At 39.1% G+C, this 22,822-nt stretch overlaps 1 protein-coding gene across 5 annotated transcripts in view; it reads right to left on the bottom strand.

The window, feature by feature from the left end:
- The window catches only part of ATP2B1 (ATPase plasma membrane Ca2+ transporting 1), a 60,712-nt gene that overhangs the window by 33,691 nt on the left and 4,199 nt on the right, over window positions 1–22,822 (bottom strand). For all 5 annotated transcript variants that reach the window (XM_066549617.1, XM_066549619.1, XM_066549618.1 and 2 more), the window contains exon 2: window positions 236–647. In XM_066549617.1, coding sequence (XP_066405714.1) covers window positions 236–440 — 205 coding nt within the window. In that variant the 5' untranslated portion in view covers window positions 441–647. The remainder of the gene's footprint in view (window positions 1–235; window positions 648–22,822) is intronic.

The following is a 22,822-nucleotide window of genomic DNA, read 5'->3' as shown; positions in this document are numbered from 1 at the left end:
TTGTTCCAAGTGCAACTTCATTAATATAACATCTCACATGCAGCTAGACCAACTGAAAAAAAAATTCTTGCTTACTTATTACCATGGAATACTTCTGTCTTAAATGAACAAGAAGCAATATTTTGTTATGGTAACTAAAATCCTTTTACAAACTTTGTTCTATTAAAGAAAGCAGTTTGCTTACTAAGCCTTTTCCTAAATGGAGTTTCCTCAGGAAGTGTTAGAATTTACTTACCTTCATTTGGTGAAGTTTTCAACTTTGTACAGATGCCATGTACATCACCATAGCATTCCTGTATTTTATGCAGTGCATCTGCAGCTCGAAGTTCCATAAGAGAACGGAGCTCTGCAAGAGTAACTCCAAAATCTCCATGATTAGATTCTTTTACAGCGTTTTTTACGCTGCTATATGCAACCGAGTTGTTTGCCATGTCACCCATGATGCATGCAGTCTTTAGCGTAGACAGTTTCCAGCAAGGAACAAAATTTCAACTCAAAGTATTTCCAAAAGGAAAATAAATCCTTTGGGTATGAAGACAGTCAGGAGAGCAGACACATCACCCAAGCAAGAGAGCCCGTCTGGAGAGATATCTTTGAGGTTGTCCCATGGTGCGTTCTGTTCCCCAAAGCCAAAAGGCATGTACAGTCTAGGGAGAGAATAGATACACATTCAGTTACATAACAGCTATACTGAAATGCATTGTAAGACAGTCCCTACTCTTTGTACTAAGGTTACAGAACAAATTTCTTTTTTAATTTCCTATAATATTTTTAGTTTGCATTCCGCGGACAAGAGCGACAAGGAAGAAAATGGATATTCCCCCCCCCCAAAACAACCTTGCATTATTGGATTTCCTTAAATCATTAACTTTGTAACAACTGTTGCCTTTAACACTGGCATTTTCCTTCAAATGTCCATATGGTTCATCATCAAGCAGCAACCTTTAAAAATACCTAAAATTAAATCTGTTTCCAGGGAACTGGAGCTTGCAGCATCCACAAGTGATGCCACATGGGGAAAGAATATGCTCAAGTTAAAAATTCCCACTTTCCAATGATGCCCTCACCTCAGAGTTTGGGAAGAGCAAGATTTTTTGTTCCCATTAATTGGTTTATGCAAACCTCAATAAAAAACTTCCACACTAAGCTAGCCCACACGTGAAGTACTTTTGTATTCTAAGTAGGATTATATCTTCAGGCAGACCTAGCTCTTAATAAATTTTTCATGTCCATACAGTTTTAGCCCTGCTCCAGCCCACTTCATCACAACTCAAGCCTTGCACAGTATCTCCATTTAATTCTTTGAAGAGAGGGAAAAATTGCACAACACCACCTTTCTGCAGAAGGGATGAGCAGACTGAGAGCAGTTCTTCTGTCTGATGATCAGTGTATTTATTGTAGCTGAGAAATTATCATCTAGACACAGGATCTGAACTTGCACAGGCGTTCTATATCTAATCCCTGCTCAGCAGACATATCTTGCACGTACACATGTAGCTACACAACAGTGCAGTGCACACACAAACTCTTCACGCCTGTGAGGAGTTTGTGCGTGAAGATTTGCTGTGTGCCAAAACCAGACTTCTGATCACATAAATCGGCTTTATTGGCATAATGAAGTGCAATGAGCATGTGTAACAACATATTCCCCCACAAAACATGACTGTCAGGCTCAGATGAACAACAACTTGGACACTTCCAGGTCAACAAGACCCTCAGGTGTCATATGCCTAGCAAAGGCAAAAATATAAAGGCAAAGTATCAGCAAACAAAAGATCTCTAGCTACTTCCCTGCCAGGTTAGAAGACTGTTTGGCTGAACTGCTGAGTCTATGCTGAAGTAAAGGTATGAGCACCCAATTACCAGAAATTTAAGGTCTTGGTTCCAGGAAAGACTCAGATTTCTGTTTTGGAAATAATCAGTTGCAGCTATACTAAATCTATCTACCATTTAAAGCACCATGGCACAGTACTTGGTATGCCCTGAGAGCAACCACTGACACTGTAAACCCCTGAGCTGATACCACCTGACCACAAGTGACAGACCCATCTCTGGCAGAACTACAACTTCTACAACTGCAACTGCTCCTCTCTTCCTGTCACAGGAGGTTCTGCGAAAACCACTGTCCATGGCTGTTTTCCAGAGAGTGACAAAAAGCATAAAGCAATCAATATTCACATGCATAAAACTTCCAACATTCTATAACATCAAAAAAGTTCTTAATTTTAAAATAATTTTAAATCTTCATTGTTTTCTCTGTTACTCGCAAGAAAATGTTGCAACAGTTGAAGAGTCCACGATGATAGTGTTAACCTGCATGCTAGGATATAGTTTTGATTAAGACTCTAATGAGTTCTATTAGAGAACAAGTGATCCTGCAAGTGAAGAATTTCATGCAAACCATGTATGAAAGAGTTTTCTTTAAAGACATGCCACATTGTTATCCAATGCCAAAAAGCTGGATGTTGCTGTCCAGCTGGTAGCCTAGGAGGATTTATCAGCTGGCATCTGATCATAAGCTATGACAGTATAACAAGAAGCAGATCAGGCAAATGAGTTTGTATAGCTATGGAGAAGATGCTGCAGCTGCTAATTAAGCAAAAATAGACCAAGCAGAAGGCCCCACAACCAATTACATCAAACTTGATTCAATTTTAATTAAGAAAAGCTCTGTTCAAGCCTCTAGCAGGAGCCCTGTACTTGATGCCCAAATACACCCAAATCCAAGAGAAAAGGATAGAAAAAGCTACAGCTCTAGTCACTGTTCACTTGTCATCAAAGTTCTAGGACTTTCTCTCTCCATATATATGCATAGAGTGGGCCAAACTTGCTTTCACATGCAACTAAACTGAAGAGCAGTAACTCTACTTAGTCATAACTCAGTGTGCTTGCATTCCAGTTCAAACCTCTCTATGCATTATATAAATTTTTACTAATAAGTAATAATCCATATTAGTCAATAAGTTTATACTGGAGAGGGTCCTCCTATGCTGTAAATGACATCCTAACATATCAATGGACTCCTAGGGTTCACAGGCAAATTCAATAAGCATTCATTAACTACAAAAACAGTGCAGTTCTACAGATCAGCTCTAGTAGTGATACAAATTATTTGGTACATCCCTGATAGCAAGAAGGGATGTTTCTTTTATGTGGAAAATTGAAAGGAACAGTGCGAAGATGTCAAATTCTGAATACTGAACAAATGCAGTATTGTTCCAGATTATAAAAATTTGATTAAACATTATCAATTTTTACACAAAATCAGACCAGGATCTGCTTCAGTAATCCATTTTTACCAGCCATTTCAACAGAGAGCACAATAGCTTCTTGTCATTCAGGTACAGGACGGACTTAGTCCAACAGAGATTTTTCTGTAAGAATCAGCAAAGAAACTTTCTTTAAGAAATATCCTTAATGCAGTTTTGATGTAAAATCTTGCAACATTCAATCAGTTCCTGTTACAGCAAGTTCCAAGAGTCCACTTTTGTAACATTAGTGGTGATGCATAATGAAACTATTATGACTGAAATTTAGCGGCATAAAAGGAAGCACATTTTAAAGCTACAAAGATCATCTAATGGTATTTAGCTTCTCGACTAATGAAATATTTTATTTGTTTTGACCAGTGTTTCAGTTCTCAGTTATTGCATCAGTCATTTGAGATAACTGAATGACATGAGCTCTGAAGCACTATAGTTTAAAGCAACTCACCTCAAACTTCCAATCTGTTAATATCTCAAATTTCAAATTCAGGAAACAGTTACCAAGCTAAAACTCATTTATAGACCAATGCTGACATTCCAGCCTATTTAAAGTTTAATTCAGTAAAGTTTTGTGTTGGTTTCCAGCTTAAACAAGCTGCATACAAAATTATTAAGATGTCTACATTTCATTTGACACATCAACTTTTGAATAATACTTTATCACCGACACTTGATTTATCCCTTTATATCACTGAGACTAGGAATAACTTTAAAAGCTATTCTCTGTCACACAAAAGTGACTAAAAAACTCGAACTGCAGAGGCATATTTCAGTAGCAGCACATACTCTCATAGGTAGGATTCAGGAACTTATGTAAATCCCTCTGAGAAGGCCTTGCTGCTCTTTGGTTGTAGTAACTTCACTGACACATCATATCATTGTAGCTGCTTATGAGGAATAACTTCCTTACCCAAATCAAATCATTATTTATTGCTAAGGGACTGTGTATTGTTACCAGACAAAGACACTAATTCAAACCCATAACCCATTAAATAAAGGTTAGACAACTTTGCCAGTGTTGGAAGTTCATCATGATAAGCTTCTGTAGTTGGACTGGAGAAAGGAAAAGCTCTAAACAGAAGTCTACATGAAGAGATGCTTACCAAAGCATGAAGAGACTATAGATTACTTATCTATTTAGTGCTACCAGAACATTCTGCACTGACCAAATTGGAAGCTGCAACATGTTTTTTGAAGTGTTACTGTAGTGGCACAATTACTATTGCCCAGACGCACAGGACCTAGCATGCCTTCGACTCCTATCCAAGCTTTTCCTATGATTACATTTAATACTTGCTTCACTAACCTACAAGGAAAAACAATTTTCTTAATTAATATTAAAACACTTAAGCACACTCATACCTCAAGAGTCAAAGCTCCAGCAATTATAAATCTTGTGTCATTTAATTTAATTTATACATCTGCTTGAACAGTATGCATTCAGATATTGAGCATTAGCTGGTAGCATTTGACCTTCAGCAACACACTAAAACTGGGCCCTGTAATATAGGAAAGGGCTTGCAAAGTGATTATCTCAGGAAAGCCTTTGTTTAATCTAATTAGTACAATGAATAGCAGACAGATCTGCATATCAAGAAGCTGTTGTGATAAAACCATCCCCATATGTTTCAGTTGTCATGCCTTTTAACCTGTCTACAAAGGCATGTTAAAAGATATTGAAAACATATCATATGCTTTTTCATACTTCAGTTTGGGTGTGATCCACAGCTTTAAGCCATCACATAACATTGCAGGGGTGGGGGAAAGAAAGAAGGGAAGCTGTCTGCAATATTATTATAATGGAATATTATTACAATGTAAAGTAACTGTAACTGAGAAAGTAACCTGCAAATCAAACTGAAATTGACTGAGGTTTTGTGCTCTGAAGGGTCAAACTTCTTGCTGTAAGAGACAGATCCTCCTACTTGACAGGCTACAGAAACTCACCAGCTGTTTCACAAGGAATATGAATGAATTCTAATGAGGCAAAACATAAATACAGAACAGTATCCTTTTACAAGTCATTATTCTGTAAGCTAAAATGTGCCTAACTGAACAAACAGGAGTTAAATAACTTCAGTGCCGTGCTATTGTTTCAGAGCAAACATCTTAGCCTGGTTTATGAAGAGACATGTACAAGTAGACTGAAGAACTAAGAGACAAAGGGCACAAACAAATTTTTTAGCATACCATCTTCAGCCTATGTCAAACAATGTTGCAATGACACGTTTCAGTTATTACAGCTTATGTGCTATAAACAGTAAACTCATCAAAGGTCATGACTTTTGCTTAGTTTTCAAAGAGAAATCTGATTTAATTCTGAAGCCTAATCTCCTGGGAAGCAGATGTACTTACCTATCTGAAATAAAAACTGGCCTAGATTCTGCATTGGATCTAAACACCGGTATTGTCCCTGCTCATTGCAGGGAGGTTAGACAAGAAAACATTTAAAGGTCTTTTTCAACTCAAATTATTCTGTGATTCTGTGATTTATGGCACTTAATCTAAGGGATTTCTGCTGCCTACTGAGATTGACACCTGTAGAAACCATTTCATCCATTGGTAGTTTCTTTCCTTTAAGACCCCGAATTTATTTCTTATTGAAATTATAGCAAACAAATTAGTATTTCAGTAGTCTGAAGTCTGTTTAGTAGTAATACAAATCAGCAGTGTTCACACATAGGTTCTGCATAATTTTCCTCTTGTTTTGGTAGTAGCAAGGAAAAATTGTACAAGTCTTGAAGGTGAGTTATTATGGCACAAAGGACATAAGCTTCTCTTACAAAGCAGCTTGGTCCACAGCCTCTGCCAGGAGCCCAGTAAGCAGGCAGACATTTTGTTATGCCATGAACCATCTGCACAGGCCTGTATTGCCCTGCCTTGTCCAAGCCAGGGCTTCTCCCCACTCACTAAACAACTCAGCTCCAGCTGCAGTGACATCTGGATTAAGAAACAAGATCAGAAAGTGCTGTAGGAAACTATTCTATCAAGAGTTTAAACTAATCATTACCTTTCTGAAGTAACCAAATAGATATTACTGATCCAAAAATAGACAGACTGATGCAACAAGAAGGGTTTCAGAAAATCTATGACCACTTTCAAGGAACATCAGACTTTCAGACATACTGGAAAATCCCAGAGGACAAAACCAATGTGATCATCATTAAAGAAAGCAACAAGTGTTCTGTGTGTCTGAAGTACTAAGGTTTCATAGTCACCTATTTCATATCACATTGCTGGCCTGTCCACAAGATGACAAACACTTAAGACAAAACCATGCAAAAGTGTCAAGTTTGTAACCACTTAAAAGACTTTTCTGCAGCCCACAGCTCTGATCAACACTCAGGCAGCTTCTCTCTTCTCCACCCACAGGCTCTGAAGCTTCCTTCTCTGTACTTCTTTTTCCTAGGCTCATCTGCTTTCTGCTCTGTGATGACAATATAAACTAAAGGCTACATTCAAGAGGACTCTTTGCAATGAAAGGTTACTCCAGTTTAAGACTATAATCCTAGTGAAAAAAAAAGTTTTAACCTCTAGATGGGACTCTGTCCCATCCAGAATCATTTTGAGTGTGTTCAAGCACCTAAAATGTATTTACTGTGTGTGTCAGCTTCCTCATCTAACTTGAGGTGAGTGAAGCTGCCAAAATTTGGATGAAGGCAACTGATGACTGAAGGCCAACCTGCTGGTGTTTAAAATGCAAGAAAAGAAGTTTGCCCAAAGTCCATCAATATTTTCCTTTCCTTCAGACCCACTGAGTTCAAAATAAGATGACTGAGGATTTCAAGTCTCTTAATCCTGCACAGTATAGGATAATTATGCTGTAAACTAAGTTCTTTAAACAGATCTGACATATTAATAGCTAAATATATAAACCTAAAAGTGGGTTTAAAAAAAAAAAAAGTAGTAAAGTCATCCATTAACAAATATTCACATTACTAGGTTCATGAACAACTTACCACATTTTTCCCACCAACATTTGTCAAAACCATATTGACAAAAATGACAAGACAAAGCTGAGCTTTTCCAAAAAGAGATAGGGTGGTAGCATGGCAACCAGCTCACTAAAATTATGCATCATAAGACTACAACAGAGTTTACTGGCATCCTTTAAGTGGAAAATGTGTTCAGGTCACAAACCTGACAGGTGTGTGTTAAATGAGGCATGTGACATCACTATATGCAACTAAGTTTCAAGGAAAGGTAAAGTGAGATGGTACCAAATTTCATCCAACAGAGATGGAGTTGGATTCCAGGATTTCAGCGACTTGTTGTATTTAGAGCTCAGTGCAATGCATCCAGCTGGTCACTTCTGATAATGTCAGCAAACCAGCAGCTGAACTTCATCAGTTATTCCTACAGGTATGACTTGTCTTGAGAAATTTTTTCACCTCTTTTTCACAGAACTTATGTTTACCATTTCATCCTGATTTGAACACTCCCCATTTTTTTCTTTCAGAAAGTATTCTTTTATGCTAGTATCCACTTAGGCAGAGCAGTAGGCTTTTGACTATGATCATGTTTCATGACATCATAGAGATGCAAAATGCTCTTTAGATTTATGAGCCTTCAGGCAAAAGGCAAAAATTCCATTCTTACCTGATTCTTCTTGTATTCAGAAAACTTCTAAAGAGATTTAAAATTAGTCTTAAAACTACTAGGAAATATTTATGCCTATGAGATTGAGCCAAATTACTTCCATAAAGACACTCTGCACATAACCAATTCCTTTCAATTAGAGCAATAAAAGTAACTTAGACAAAATTTTAAGGCTTTTCTGGCTACTTTGGACTAGCTTATGCTAAGTACAAACAATACCACAAAATACTCTATATGCTCATTGAACCGTAAACAGGTAATATACAAATCGTGATATTAATGTGGTACAGGATCCATTTATGATCCTCAAAATCACCATTCCAACCAAGCAAGTGTCTGGAATGTAAGAAAAATAAAACAAAAATCTCAGGTATGGTCACCCATCTCAGTGAGCCCACACTATGATGCTAAATTGGATGTCTGTTTTGTCCTCTTGTGTTTAAAGTTTAAGAAGCTTCCCTTTTGGCCTGTAAAAAGCCAGTCTGAGAACCTTCAGCTTCAGATTTTTCACAAGCCTTTTGGAAATACCATACTACAGTATATCCTTATCCTCAAACATTTAAAGAGCCTTATTTCTTCAGAAACCTATAGTTTGAAAGCTATGCTAGCTTCCCCTGAAGGTCATTAATTCCTGCCTGCCAGAAATACACCAAATAAACTGGCTAAAAGAGTCATTCTGAGAAAATCCCTTTCAAAAACTGCAATTATGCTTGCTATTTTCTCTTCCTAAGGAGACAGAGGGTTTTAAAATTCAAATATCATAACTAGTCCACACTTGAGCAGCACTTTGAGAAATACTTCACAACTTTGCTGCTCCTGCTGGTTATGTAAAGAGGTTCAGGGGTCCTTTTGGTTTGTGTTTTCTTTTGTTTGTAAGGGCTTTTTTACCTCAATATTTGAATTTGAGAATCCAGTGTATGGCTTCGCAGAAACACAAGAGTGAAATCTCTCACAAAATTCTTTATTATGATTATACTGGTCATCCCTTTAGCTCTCTTTGATAGTTTTGAGAGCTTAGCTCACTGATCCATTCCACTGGGCCTTCTCTTTCTGGTACAGTGTAAGAAGCATGTTCAGTAGGCTTCAACTCATGGTATTATCTGACATATTTTACGATTTTTTAAGCCTACATATTCTTTATCCTTCAGGGACTATCCAGTTTCAAAACTAGTCTTTCCTCATGATAATACTTTTCCATCTCTCTGATGTCTGACACCCACTTAAAGGTTAAGTTGTCATGCTCCCTGCATTGTCACACACTTCTAGCTACTCCAAAGTTTCTCATTTATGCAGGGTTGGTTGCTGGTCTGGAATAGTTTTACACACATTGAAGCATTACTGCAATATAGCTTTACTGCAATGTTTTACACACATTGAAGCATTACTGCAATATTGGCAACTGTGTGTAGAATGATGGTAAATTAACTGCTCTGTGATCAGTACACACATGACAATCCCATCTCCACCGTCCAATATAAGATAATAAATACTTCTCTCACGAGTTTGTTTCTTTAACACAGACAGGGAATATATAAGCAGTGTTAGTAGACAGAATGCACAAAGCTGAGATTCCCATCGCAGCACTTTGTAACTCTAACAAAGCAGCAAGACTGCCACATCCTCAGGTGACCAAAGGTATGGCTGTGCTACAGTGACATGGTGTAACACTCCCACTCACAGAGGTCCTGAAGCAGCTCTCATTATTTGACACTAACAACACTGCAACTTACACCTGCCACCCTTATCCTTTTGCATTGGGAAAAGCCATGGACTCTGCCAGCTGCATTAATGAAGTAACAGAGTATGGGAGCTCTGCTGTTGCAACAGGCACACAGGCAACCTCGGGCCTGCAACACACTTCTTGTGTGCTTCCCTACTCTTCTTTACAGCACCTCAGCCTCTGAGAGAAGGTATTTCATTTCGGGTCCTGCTCTAAGTCCATCTCTCATGGGATATACAGCACTCCAAACGGTTTTTCTTCCTTTACTAATGGTTTTTTTTTCTCTTTCTTTCTCCATGTATTTCTATGACTTTTAAAAACAAATAATTTTTTTTTTTCCTAGCCATGAAATCTGCCCCCCTCCAGGATCCAAGGAGCAAGAAAGCACCATGCCACGGTGCTTTTTTCCAAGCCTCCACCTTCCCTCCCACTAGCTGTGATGGTAGCCATGCATTTCATGGTTCCACACCTGTGAGTGGGCTACTTGTAGCTGGGTGGTTCAGAAAGCTGTCATCCAAAAAAGATCTCCCCCAACTCAGTGGAAAAATTTAAATTGCAGCATTTCTACTGTCTAAACAAGTTTTCCCACAGGACACCAGAAGGGGCTGATTTATTTGTAGAAGTCACACAAGCAATGTGGATATGCCAGCTTAAGGGACAAAGACACATTCAGCTAATGCTAGAAGCATCTTTATCACAGAACTATATGGCTGCCACCTTAAAGATAACATTGAATCTCCCTTCAAGGGAAGGTTTCTCTTCCCTCTGCTATTTCAAGTTAAAGTGGGTTGAGCAAACCCAGGACACAAGTCAACTGGCTTGCCACTAAAAAAATAGCATGGTACATAACTTTTCAGTGAAGGGCAGACACTGTTTGGACTGCACAGCAAATTGACATGGCTGTCAGACAATGGCTCAAGCAGATTTACTAAATTTAATTTATTTCTCATGGTAGGCTATATAAAATTGCTATACAAATTGGCCACATGCAATTAATAATCACAGCTTCATTTCTGAAGTCTTCAGTTGTGAAGTACTTCATTGTGTATAACTCTTTAGGTTTCTGAGATTACAAAGACATTAGTGCTTGATTAATTAATTATAAAAAAGAAAGCAATTCAGGAAAAGTGCAAATAAAACCATGCTCCATGATAATATTTATAAGTCCTATGCCACACAATAAAGGAAATCCCATAAGCCAAAGGCCTTAAGTCTTCACTAGCATCAGTGGATCCTAATGCACTTTTTGTACACAGCTCTGCTTCCAGGCTAATAATCATTCAAATTCTGAGGTGTGCTAGGTGTCTAATTTAGCTCTGGCACACCTCCCCTAGGTGGAGAAAGGCTATGCTTTGAAGAACTTCATCACAACCAGCTGAACCTACTCTGTGCTGAGGATCAGCTACCAGACTCCATCACTCCCCTGCCCTACCAAAGCACAAGGCCAGCAGAACTAAAGTGGTAAACCAGCAGGCACTCAAGATGCCTGCAGCATAACCACCTTAGGAATACAGTGAGGTGTCAGTCTTCTGATAAGGTAGCTCTGAATCCTCAGTAGCAATTGCTAGTTTAACAAGCTTAATATCTGTCCTTCCAAAGGATGGTATCTGGATTGAAAGCCTAATGCATTTAGCACAGCTAAATGCTCATAGCTCAGCCACAGCTGACCCTCAGGACCAAGAGATAACCCACCCATGAAGACTACAGATCATCATTCTGTCTCATCAAAGTCAGACCTATTTTGTTCCTTCTACAGAAAGCTACTTCCCACAAGTGTTTATTTTGCAGTGGCACATTGCTCAAGTTGCACACTGCTACAATCATGTTGTTTCTAATGATACCAAAATCATACAGTATCTCTGAAGAAAGGGGATTGGGAAAGGCAGTATCAGCTTCTCAAGTGGCAAGCTTCAAGCATCCTGCTGAAATTCAGCATGTTATAACTGCTGATGGCACAAACTCTTTTAAAAACCAAGATCTGTATGTTCAGCTCATGGCTTCCAACAGACTCCCTCAAAAGGACCAGCACGATTGCACGTCTGACTGTATCACACCTTGGCTCAGCAGGAGATTCTTTCACTATACAGCTGAGTAGGGGCTCACAGACCTTGTTAAGTCAGAAACCAACTATATTTTTAATCTAAACCCTGCAACTCACAAATTTATCTTATGCAGCATGCAGGTAAAGCAGAGTAAGGAACACAAGAGCCTCCTCTAGCCTGAGGCTAGTAATACTCTGTGAAATGTCTGTTTCCCCAGTGGAAGGAAGTGACTGAGAAGATAAAGTATCATGAAAAAAAAAAACAAAAACAAAAACTGACATGGCACCATGAAGTAAAATATAGCACCAATTACCCAAACTCTCACAGTTAGGGACTCAGTTTTTCTGAAGGCAATTTTAGGAGATTTCTTCTCTGGTCCTATTGCTCCACTTTCCTAAGCAAAATCCTGCATCCCTGTTTTCCTCAAAGGATGCCATCAGCTGGTTTCTCAGCACTTTCAATAGACCCTTAAGCTTGAAGGACACATAGCATTTGCAGAAGAGAAAGCAGCCTACTAGGAAGCAGCTGTGCTAGGACTGTTCTCCAAAAACCTCCTTTCAGTTCCATTAAGGATGATTTATTTCAATTAGTTTATCAAGGGAAATATAGAAATAAGCCATCTGAAAACCTCTATAATTAAGCATTATTTCAGTAGCCTTTCAAAAAAAATCCTACCTGATGTAGACAAGACTTAGAAAAAACTGGGCCAAGTATGTAATCCGCTAGTAACAAGTAGCAGACTTGTTATTCACACTTTCAGACCTGAGGTAAGGAAAACACTGGTAAGGAAGATGAAGAGAAAGCTAATGAATAAGTCCTACACAGTGAAAACCAACCATACGCCTCATTTCAAAGTCGTTATGAATTTGTGTCATTTAAGTTATACACGAATTCAAATCTGTACACCATGACAAGCAGATTGACAGCCCAGTTCTACCATGGTCTCTAACCTATTAACTTTTTAGTTTGATTTTACAACTTCTTGTTGTAAAATCAAACTAAATTTTTGTTTTCCATTTCTCCTCCTTTTCTCAAGGAAAGGGAGATGCTTTAAGAGAGACAAAAATTTATACCAATGGACTCCTAAATCTCCTTCGTGTTTATTCAGACATAGCAGCACAGCTTGTGAAAAATGTTCCCAGTTCACCTTCAGACGAAAGCCATGCATTATACTGAACCTTTATAAGTAGCTTTGTATGTTGCACTCAGACTTGTTACCAGTATCTAGTAGCTTGCTCTAGGTTACTAGTAGCAAGTTACTACTTAGTGCATCATAACCCTGCCACAGGAGTCAGATTTTTGCACAGGTATCCATTGCCTTTGAAATCTTCTGCTCTAACCAATACAGCACGAAATTAGGGTAAAGGTTGGTTTGTTTGGGGTTTTGTTTAGGGGGCTGATGGAATAGCTAATTTTGTTGGTGTTTAAACAGTTATCCAATAAAGGAAGCCAGCAATGTGATCAAAGAGTATACAGTCAGAATCCAGAATCAAACTAAGTGTAAAAGAACAATTTTAGGCAGTTACAGGGCTGTCTGTCAAAGTCACAATCTAGTTTGATGTGTGATGCTTCAGGCACATAATTAAGCTAAACAGTTTTCAAGACAGCTTTCTTTCTTAAAACTGAAAAAGTAGGTAGTTACTAAAACTTTACCTTGTTGTTGAGCAATTATTATTAAAATAAGCCATCAGCTGTCACAAGTATATTTTTCACAGAGCAAATATTTTCAAGTATTTAAACAATTGCATCATGGCAAAATTGCCCACTGGAAGCCTAAACCACGCTATTTTATTATTTTAAGATATTTTAAGATCAGGATTCTCTGACTCTTTAATTTGGAGATTCTGAAATGTACTATTAGGTTCCTAAAAAATTTATGCATTTTCCTGTGCATGGAGAATCCTCCATTGTTCTTGTTTGACAAGACCAGGGTTGAAGGCAGACATTGCTGAGCTAAATTTAATGGCCTACATTATGGAGGTCCACAATTTTTGGTTTACTTGTCAATTTACATGATTTTTAAAATGAAACTTTGGACATTAAAAATAATATTGAGCATGGTAGTAAAACTCTGAATTCTGATCATAAGTCAAGTCACAGGGATAAACTTCAGAAACTTAATCCACCATAGCAGGGGGAGGAAGAGCGTATCTGGTAGGAGGAATTCACTTGTTTTGAGAAGATTACTTGTTCTAACCTCATTGTGAAGGCCTGGGCAACTGTCTGGTTTTTTGCAGCCAAAAAGCCCCTTCTCAGTACAGCAATGCCTGAAGACACCTGCAGACAGCCACAGGAACACCCAAAGAGAAATTCAACAGGAGGAACTACAGTGGCCGCACCGAATTCTTAATTGAATTTGCTCAATTTTTTACTGTTCTGGAATATGACAGTAAAGTAAAGTGCCAGGACAAAGACCGGAAATGCATCTTGTAGGGTCAAAAATCCAGAAAATCTCCTCGGACTTCACAACCAGAAAGCAGACTCCACATCACAAGGCTCAAAGATTCTTGTTCAGAGATGTTTTGAACTGGCAAATGGTAAAAAGGCAGTTTGGGTTATTATTCCACCTATCTGGTTACTGACCAGTATATTAGGGTGCGTTACCCTTTTAGTTCTCTGAAACTATAAAACTGTCACTGAATTCCACAAACTAAAAATAACCAGAGCAGTAGTATAATAGAATAATCATACCAGAAAACAAGATAACGGAATTAACTACATTGGCATGTAAAGATGCCTACTGAATTCCAAGTGCAATTGTTTTGATTATGTTCATAAAACCTATATATACACCAAGACTTCATTCAAGCCCAAACTTTTTCCATTCTGGCTGAGAATTTTTATATTGAACATCTCTTCACATAGAAAAAAACAAGTAGTCTCAGAATAAGCAAATAAAGGTATATGGCACTCGAATTTATGGAAGTAGATAAGTTTTCTTTCCCCATGTGAGGCTTCTAATCATAGCTTTTCATATACATATGGAACACAATACCTATAAGAGCGGAGCTTAGATGTATAACTAGATGTACAAGTATTTTAATTGATAACCCCATCCAATTGTTGATACACAAAAACAGATCAGACTACAATTACAAAGGTATATACAACACCAGTGTTTACCATTTTAGGAGGAGATAGCATCTGAGACACCTGATTGGCTTTCAGGAACTATTTGTTGACCCATTTTTCAGGAAAATCCCACTTCTATTCATTAAACTGTTCTTAACTCAGAATTACACGCAGGCATATTTCTAAGAGGCGCTACTCAGCTATTTAAGCTCATGAAAGCTACTTTTGCAGAGCCAGCAGAGGGAGTACAGACATCATTTTACTTATCAGCTGTGAAAAAGATACCTTGTAAGAAAGCACTAAAAGAGCTGTGCCTGCAAATCTAATGCACTTAGTTTAAAGCATGCCAAGAACTTCCTTGGTCTTTCATAGACATGTATGTCAATGGGCAGTAGAGTTGGTATTTCGTTTCTGATCCTCAACCAGCTGTCACATCTTAAAAGTCTCATATCTGATGAATAGCAGGAGCAATTCTAACAGTACTAACAAGTACCATAAGGTCTGATGCTTCAAATACATTTTAAAAAAATCAAATAAAAAAAAAACCAAACCAAAAACTCAACAACCAAAACAATCACATAGCTGCAATTCAAGTTTTTATTCCTATGGATTCCACTGTCTCTCAGTTTCTGAAAAACTAAACCCTTTTGGTTGTCCATTTCTTAGAAAACAACTTCACTTGGAAGACAAGGTGAAAAACTCAGAGTTCAAGACAACCTCAAGCAAAGGAGCCCTGAAGGCACACAACAGTGTTGGACTAGAGGGTAACAAACAGTGAGCCTTTCTGCTGATATTCAGAGGCACACACCTCCTGGCAAATCTGGTTTCACACAGCCTCTGAGGCAAGAGCCCTGCTGCTTTATTTAGCATTTCCATTGATCAGCCTGCTTTGGAGTTGACAATTATGACTGAACGGTGTTGACACAGTGGCGGCGGTGGAAACAGTTTTGGAAAGAGAAATAGGCTTTGAGCAGACAGATTGATAGCTTGTTGCCATCACCTCATGGAGGTGAACCCAAAACTATAGGCCAACATGAGACAACATACCTTCCTGGCAAAAACTCCACAAACAGACACCCACATTTTTTAGTCTACAAAATTGACTGGATTTTTTTTTCTTGAATAAAGTTCACATTTCTTAACTTGTTGGTACAAGGCTAAGCTCATATAAAATTCTTTCCAATCTTAAGCATTCATCAAATAATTTTTTTTGCGGACTATTTCTAAGTTTCACTATTTAGAAATCTGTATATGAGAAAGTCATACAAGTGCAATGAATGCCTTTGTCTTAAAGTTTCCTTTAGAAGAGCAGCAAAACACACCTCCTCCCAAAGAAAAGATAAATTTCCATCATCTTAAACTTCACATGAACTTTAAAAAGCTTTGACAGCTTTAATCATTAGATTTTGATTACTACCTACCGAAGAAGAATGTGCCTGTAGCTACATAATTTAGCCTTCACTTGTTTCAGGTTGTAAAAATAGAATAACTACCCTTCAGCAAATTAGATGGCTGTTTCTTCTCCCCATCTACAAGAAAGTGGGATTCACTTCTCAGATTCGTTTTCACATGGCAGATTCACAAAATTAGTAATTCAGTGTGGGCTGAGCTGGTTCCCATCTTACAGAGCTTACACGATATTTTATAGCTGACTAAAAAGTTTTACCCCTATCATGCAAACCAAGCCACCTCAGAGTTTTGCTGTTGAAACTCAGAGCTCCTGCAGTGTTCTCTATTTGTGTGCTGTGCCTGGGTGGTTCCCAGGACTCCAGCTAGGCTGCTCAATATGTTTTATGCAGAGCAACCACAGCAAGGAAAGCCATGCTTCTTCCATCACAAACATGGTGATGATCAAGTGTCAGGATGCATACCAACCACTCTGATCATCCCTTACTTCCCCAAGTTATTGCAGTCTCTTGTGACAACAGTGATGTTCCTGCAGGTACACAGAGTCATATACAGATAGTAAAAATGCTTTTTTTTTTTCAGGCAGAATGGTTATATTATATTAACCAGACTCACCACACAGATAATCCAATGCCAGTGCCAACTCAAAACATGGCACAGAACTACACTGAACCTGCTTGAGTGAAGCAAATATGAAACCATACTCACAGGAAATAGACGACAAATTCTAATTCATCCAGCAACTAGAGCCTTGCTAAGCTCCCAACTAACTATGTTTATAACACACTTCACATTTGAGAGGCTGACATTAGGGTTCTAATGAGCAAGTTAAGACACATGATCCGTTTATATAAAGTAGGTAGGGTGCGAGGGAAAGGGCTGAAAAGCCCCTTGAAACATGAGCATCCTTCCTCTTGGTGAAGTTTCTACAGCAAATTCCACAGAATTTTATACTTTAGAATTACTTCTGCTGCCTTTAAGGATCTACAGAGGCTTGTTGTTATCTCAGTTTTTAACCTGAAACCTTCCCATTTAGTACACAGCTGAACAACTACTGATTCTAGCATTAATCACTCCCCATGATTTAGTACTTCAATAACTGGTAATAGACAGCATGCAACAGATGCAAGAGCTTTTTTAAAAGCCAGTCTTGAAATTGTGCTCTTTCCCATGACCTGTTTTCACCACCTGAAGGGTCTGTCTCAAGTTCTGAAGCCTGTGTGCATTTTGTGGGTTAAAACTTTACATTCCTTCCATCATATGCAAGATTCACCTGCCCAAATGGGAACACCTGCCTCTAAGGTAGGAACTTCAGGCGCTTTTTGTAAATAGGCAATGGAAAAATTAAAACATATCTATCAAAATATTATATTTAGCCACCTAGGACATGATCTAAAATAGTCACATGCATCTCATCGTAGATGCGCTTGCGTCGCTTCAGCAACAGAAGCGGCCCAGAGTGACTGGTTTCAGTTTTTTAAGACGCTTATGTAAGTGGCCAGGATTGCTCTGCCAAAGTTAAGCACAGTCGGCTGGGCTGAACTCGCATATCAAGCAGCTGCACTACCATGTCAGAGCAAGAGGAAGGATGTGGCTTCACAGTTAGTTTAGGAATACCCAAGGCTGTGCTACTGCCAGAAGGTACAGCCCTGCGCCAGCACTGCCGCTCACCTGACCTCAAGGGCAGGGGACAGCCCGAGATGAGAACCGGTGACAAGCAAGACAGCAGCAACACCAGCGGTTCCTCCTGAAGGTCACACGGTGACAGGGACTGCCCCTTCCAGCCAGCACAGGCCTCACCAGCTCAAGTCAATCATGGAAGCTCTTCTCCACACCCCCACAGTCATCCTGGGAAAAAGACGGGCCTGGCTGCACCTTTCCTGCAAGGCGCCACTACAGACCATCACCAGGGCCCCTCTTTAGCCTTCCCCCTTCCAGGTCAAGCAAAGCCACCTCACTCTAATTCTCTCCACACACCACAGGACAGCCCCTCATCGACTGCCAAACAAAGCACCATTTTTGGATGTGGCCTCACAAGAACGACTGAAGGCAAAACCCACTGGTCACGCTCTTGCTCGTGCTGCCCAGCATGGGCCAGTCCTTGCCAGCCCAGGAGAGCCCAGCAGCTGGCTCAGGCTCCCTGTCCTGCAGGGTGGCCAAGACCTTTCCTACAGGCATCCTCGTCCCCACGGTCGGGTACAGGTGCCAGCCAGCCTCGGCTCTCCTGCTCACCCTCACTCCAGGAATCTAGGCCATGCAGTAGCCCTACAACCACGTCACCATTTTCAGCTACTGCCAGCTGTGACAGTGCAGAGGAAAGCCTGTCAGAAGTGTTTGTACTGTGTCAGCTCAGTAATGCTCAGGAGTGGCCTTGGGCAGCTCCCCATCAGGAGCTTGAAATTGGCCTGTTTTACAATGGCTGCCCTAAAGTAACATGTATTAACTTTGTCCAGTTCAAAGCATTTTGCCCAGGGTTATATATACAACCTTATTCTCTGTAACAATTTCTGTAGCCTTAGATTTGACTATCAGTAGACGGTAAATATAAAGCTTTGAGCTTATGCAAATTCAACTCTGCAGTTTTGGAATGAGAGGTTAATCTGTCAAGAATGTTCAACTATCTTCCCAAAAAATATGAAGTACTCCCCTCAAGCATACACCCCTTGTATTTTTCCATCTGGTAAACCAATTTCCAGTGTTAGAAGGTAGCACAACACAGCTTTAGGGTATCAGACTTCTCACAACCAAGACAACTTTTCTAATCCATTTTGCTAATATGGTTTGAGGAGCTACTGTCCAGTGCCCGGCAACACCAGGATCAATAAGAAAAACAGAAAGCCATACACGAATTACTAACTCACAAGCAAGACTTAGCATGGACCACTGCTTTATATGCTGGCATCTAATTTCGCATGTGTGTGTTTGCACCAAAGTTCTTTCAAAAGGTTCCCATAACCTGGTATGCATTGCAGAAGGAATAACTCTACATGAAGGATAACTCCACTGTAAGTGCCTCCACTACCAGTAAACAACACACATACACACAAATCCAGAGAAAGAGACCATGCCTTTCTCAAATCCCAGAGAATTTAGTCCTTTATTTCCAAATCTCTTTTAACTCACTTGAGAAATACAGCTCTAGTTTAGGAACAAATCCTTAGATCTGCAGTCACTACAACAAGATCTACCTATTATCAAAATGCATCTGAAAGCAGACTTTATGAAGATGTCAAGATGTTTCACTATGCAAAGCAAGCTCTTTGCAGAATAAGAAAAATCACTGTCAATGTTAACTATTTGGATTGCAGAGCAGAAGTAGGCGAACACAAACTGTAATGATTTGTATTATTAATAAAGCAGAAGTAAAGCAGTTGTGCTAGCAGTGGTAAAGCACCTTCCCTACTCTCTCCAGCTGTCAGTCTCAACTATGCATATTTGAAAGCCATCTGGCACAGACCCTGACAGCCAGTTTAAATCATTCCATGTTTCATACAACCTCAACTGAGTGAGGCTGGTAGACACTGCTCTAATTTAAGTATTGATTTGCACTATGTTCCATAGGCTTCATGAAGTTCTGCACCAGCTTCATTCCCAAGTAAAGAAAAATTGGCAGATCCAAGCAATATAAAGCCATTTGAAGTGCAATATCAATACTGATAGCAGTAGCACCTGGATGGAAGCGAAAAAATTCCTGTTCAATATGCATATTGAGATCCTGATCTACCATCTATTGGATCTAAACAACCAGAAGAGATTCAAAAATACCACCCTTTCTTAAACAGTTTAAGGGCTAACCATACCTGCCACCTTTTCTAGCCATTTATTGTTACTATCTACTCAGTCTTCTCTATGTAAAAACATCAGAAAGCAAGTCTGGATGCTCAACACAAGCAAAATTTCTTTTACTCCACTGCAGTATCAGAAACCACCTAGGCATATAGTTCTTGTGTTTAAACCCAAATATACTTTTATGGAACACCATTAGTTGAAAACTGGTACTCAAACAACTCTCCCATCAAAACAATAAGTTCAAGTTCTCCCATGTGAAAAGGTTAGTACTCTCCAGGGAATGGTTTCACATGACTACTGCACAAGGAGGAACATTCCCAACCATCAATCCAAAGATTTGTGTCGCTTTCCTCATGTGAGCCTCACTTCTCACCTTGGAGAGACCAGTTTGTGCACAAAGATTGTGTAACAAACCATCTAGTGGTGCACTTTGAGTAGATTCAAAGTGGCAGAGATGGCACAAAAGAGGGGGGAATTATTGCAGTTAGGCTAAGATGGAAATGAAAGTAGCCATAAGGTCACCTCAGCCAGCCAGTGAAACTTTGCACTCACAGTGACAAGACAAATAGGCAATTACAAATTATGCTCTCTCTGTCCCCAGCTTCTTGGATTATGCTGATCAACCAGGACCTTCAGAAGGCCATCATAAAAGTATCAAACGTATTAACAGAAGTGACTAACAAATCTTTCAATGGGGACTTAAAAGACTCCTCTCTTGAAACACCTACCATACAAAACCAAATGTTTTCCAAGCTTTTGGAGAGTCAGAGTGATCACCTTAAACTTTTTAGAACACTCTACAATATTCTTTTAAGAAGTGTGCTGCAGCTACAAGACTTCTTTATTGCTAGTGGCCCAAGTTCCTTATTTCAATAAAGACCATAGCACTATGGTTTTTTCTTTCTACAGTGGAAAACTCCACCAAACACAGCTAGTGACTCTTCCTCCCATCCCCATATGGAGTCACCAGTTGTTTTATTTAAAATCTAGACAGAAGCCAAAATACACACCACAAGAACACATCCTTGTATTTGCAGAGACACAGGGGCAATCCTGAAAGAGCCGTGCAGACAAGCCACCAGTCACTGGTCAAATAACAAGTGCAGAAAAAGTTATGCGATATCCACGTAAGGGCACATCTGTAACACTCCACTGAAGAGCACTTGGGTTTCTAAGTTCATCTTTGATTCAAAATCTTAAAATTAATATGAAAGTTTAAGTTTTAATGACCATGTAAGCAGGAAGAGAACACCACTATAACCCTAGGGGTATGTCCCAGAAGTTAGATAGCTGCTTAAAGCAGAGCGGGCTGAATCATCTTTCCTGCCTTGAGCTGGGGTTTGCTGCTATCAACTGTGCAGAGCATGGTACATCCTGGGCCTCCTCTCTACAGGACCAGACACTGTACACCAAGTGGTGAGAAACCAATAGTGTTGTTTTCCCTGCTGCTACCTTATCTTTCTGTGAATATAAGGGCACAAGTAAGGGTAGCAGATTACAAGCGATAGGCTCCAAGAAGTGTGTTTTAAGAACATGGTGTTTCCTGTGCTCACTGGGAATGAAGGCAACATCCAGCTCAAACACAATATTAAGAAAAAAAGACATGCAAACCACTGAAGTCCACTGCAAATAGGAAGCCATGCAGAAAATTACCTAACTCTCATCTACAAAGCAGCATCAGGTTATAGCCAGCAAGAAGCCAGGGCTACCTACCCCTAGTGCTGAGGCTGGTCATGCTGTAAGTGGCAAAACCAGCCAGACTTAATGGCCAGCACTATGGAGGATGATCATCAAATGTCATCCTCAATATGGATCTATGCACTCTTTAAATGCACAGTGCACTTGCCAACACCAGAAAGGAGGAATATATTCTCTTTCTCATTCCATTCCCCTTCAAAGGGAGGGCAGATGTTATTTGTCTGCTTTGTAACAGCAATTACATATTATCTCTTACTGGACGAAAAAATAAGTTATATTTATTTTCAAAGCTACTTCTGATTTCTTTTTTAAATGTCTCCTACATTTTCCTTAGATTTCTTCTCCCACAAGACCTTTGAAATACCAATGGAGAAAGCCTCATACCTACTTTGCAATTCACCAAAATTAAACTAATAACACCTCCTGCTGTCATCTGTCAGTTAGAGTAAGATTTATAAATGGCAGCAGAAATAATTTTCATAATGTTTACTTGAATACCAATAGCTTGAACAGACAGCTCCTTCAAAGATACTGCTCATATCAAGTGAAATCTGTCATGAAAACTAGAAATTCATTTTAATTAAGAGTATTTGAAAGCCTAATAATTTAAAAATAAAAGACAAACTGGACAATACCATGTGTCTGTGTAGAAATGACATTCTGTCTGAGTAGGTGCAACTGTTTCAAGACAGGTTAGTCTAATGTTTTGCCTGTTGATTTCATTGTACGTGTCACCTCCTGGAAATCCTCCTTCTATACTGCTCATTATCACTGCTTACATCTTCTGTGTGAAACTACTGAACACATTTTTATTTTTCACATGCATTAAGATATGTTTGGAGGGCTTCATGAACAAAAAAAAAAATCTTACTTTTTTATCCCTCTGCTGTTCAATTAATGAACATAGTCTTTTCAGCTAACTGAACTTAAGTTAGGAGAACACTAACATTAGGTATTGAAAAGAGGAGGAATCCAGTCTTTATAAAGGCAAGCTATTTTGAATAAATTAATAAATCTTAATATTCGTGAGAAATATCCATCGTCTACACAAAGTATCGTAGGTTCATTTTTTTTTCAAACCAGCAACAGTATCACCTTATCTTTCCTGCCTTCCTTGTTCTTCGACCTGTTACACTTTGCAAGAAATAAAACTGTCTTCTGAGAAAATTTAACAGGTTTGAATAAAAAAGCCAAAAAAACCCTGCTTGAGACCGTTGCACACACTCCAG

This window comes from Molothrus aeneus, chromosome 5 (genome assembly GCF_037042795.1).
Source record: "Molothrus aeneus isolate 106 chromosome 5, BPBGC_Maene_1.0, whole genome shotgun sequence".
NCBI classification, from domain to species: Eukaryota; Metazoa; Chordata; class Aves; order Passeriformes; family Icteridae; genus Molothrus; species Molothrus aeneus.
The sequence above is the reverse complement of the archived record's forward strand: the minus strand, read 5'-3'. Positions and strand labels throughout refer to the sequence as shown.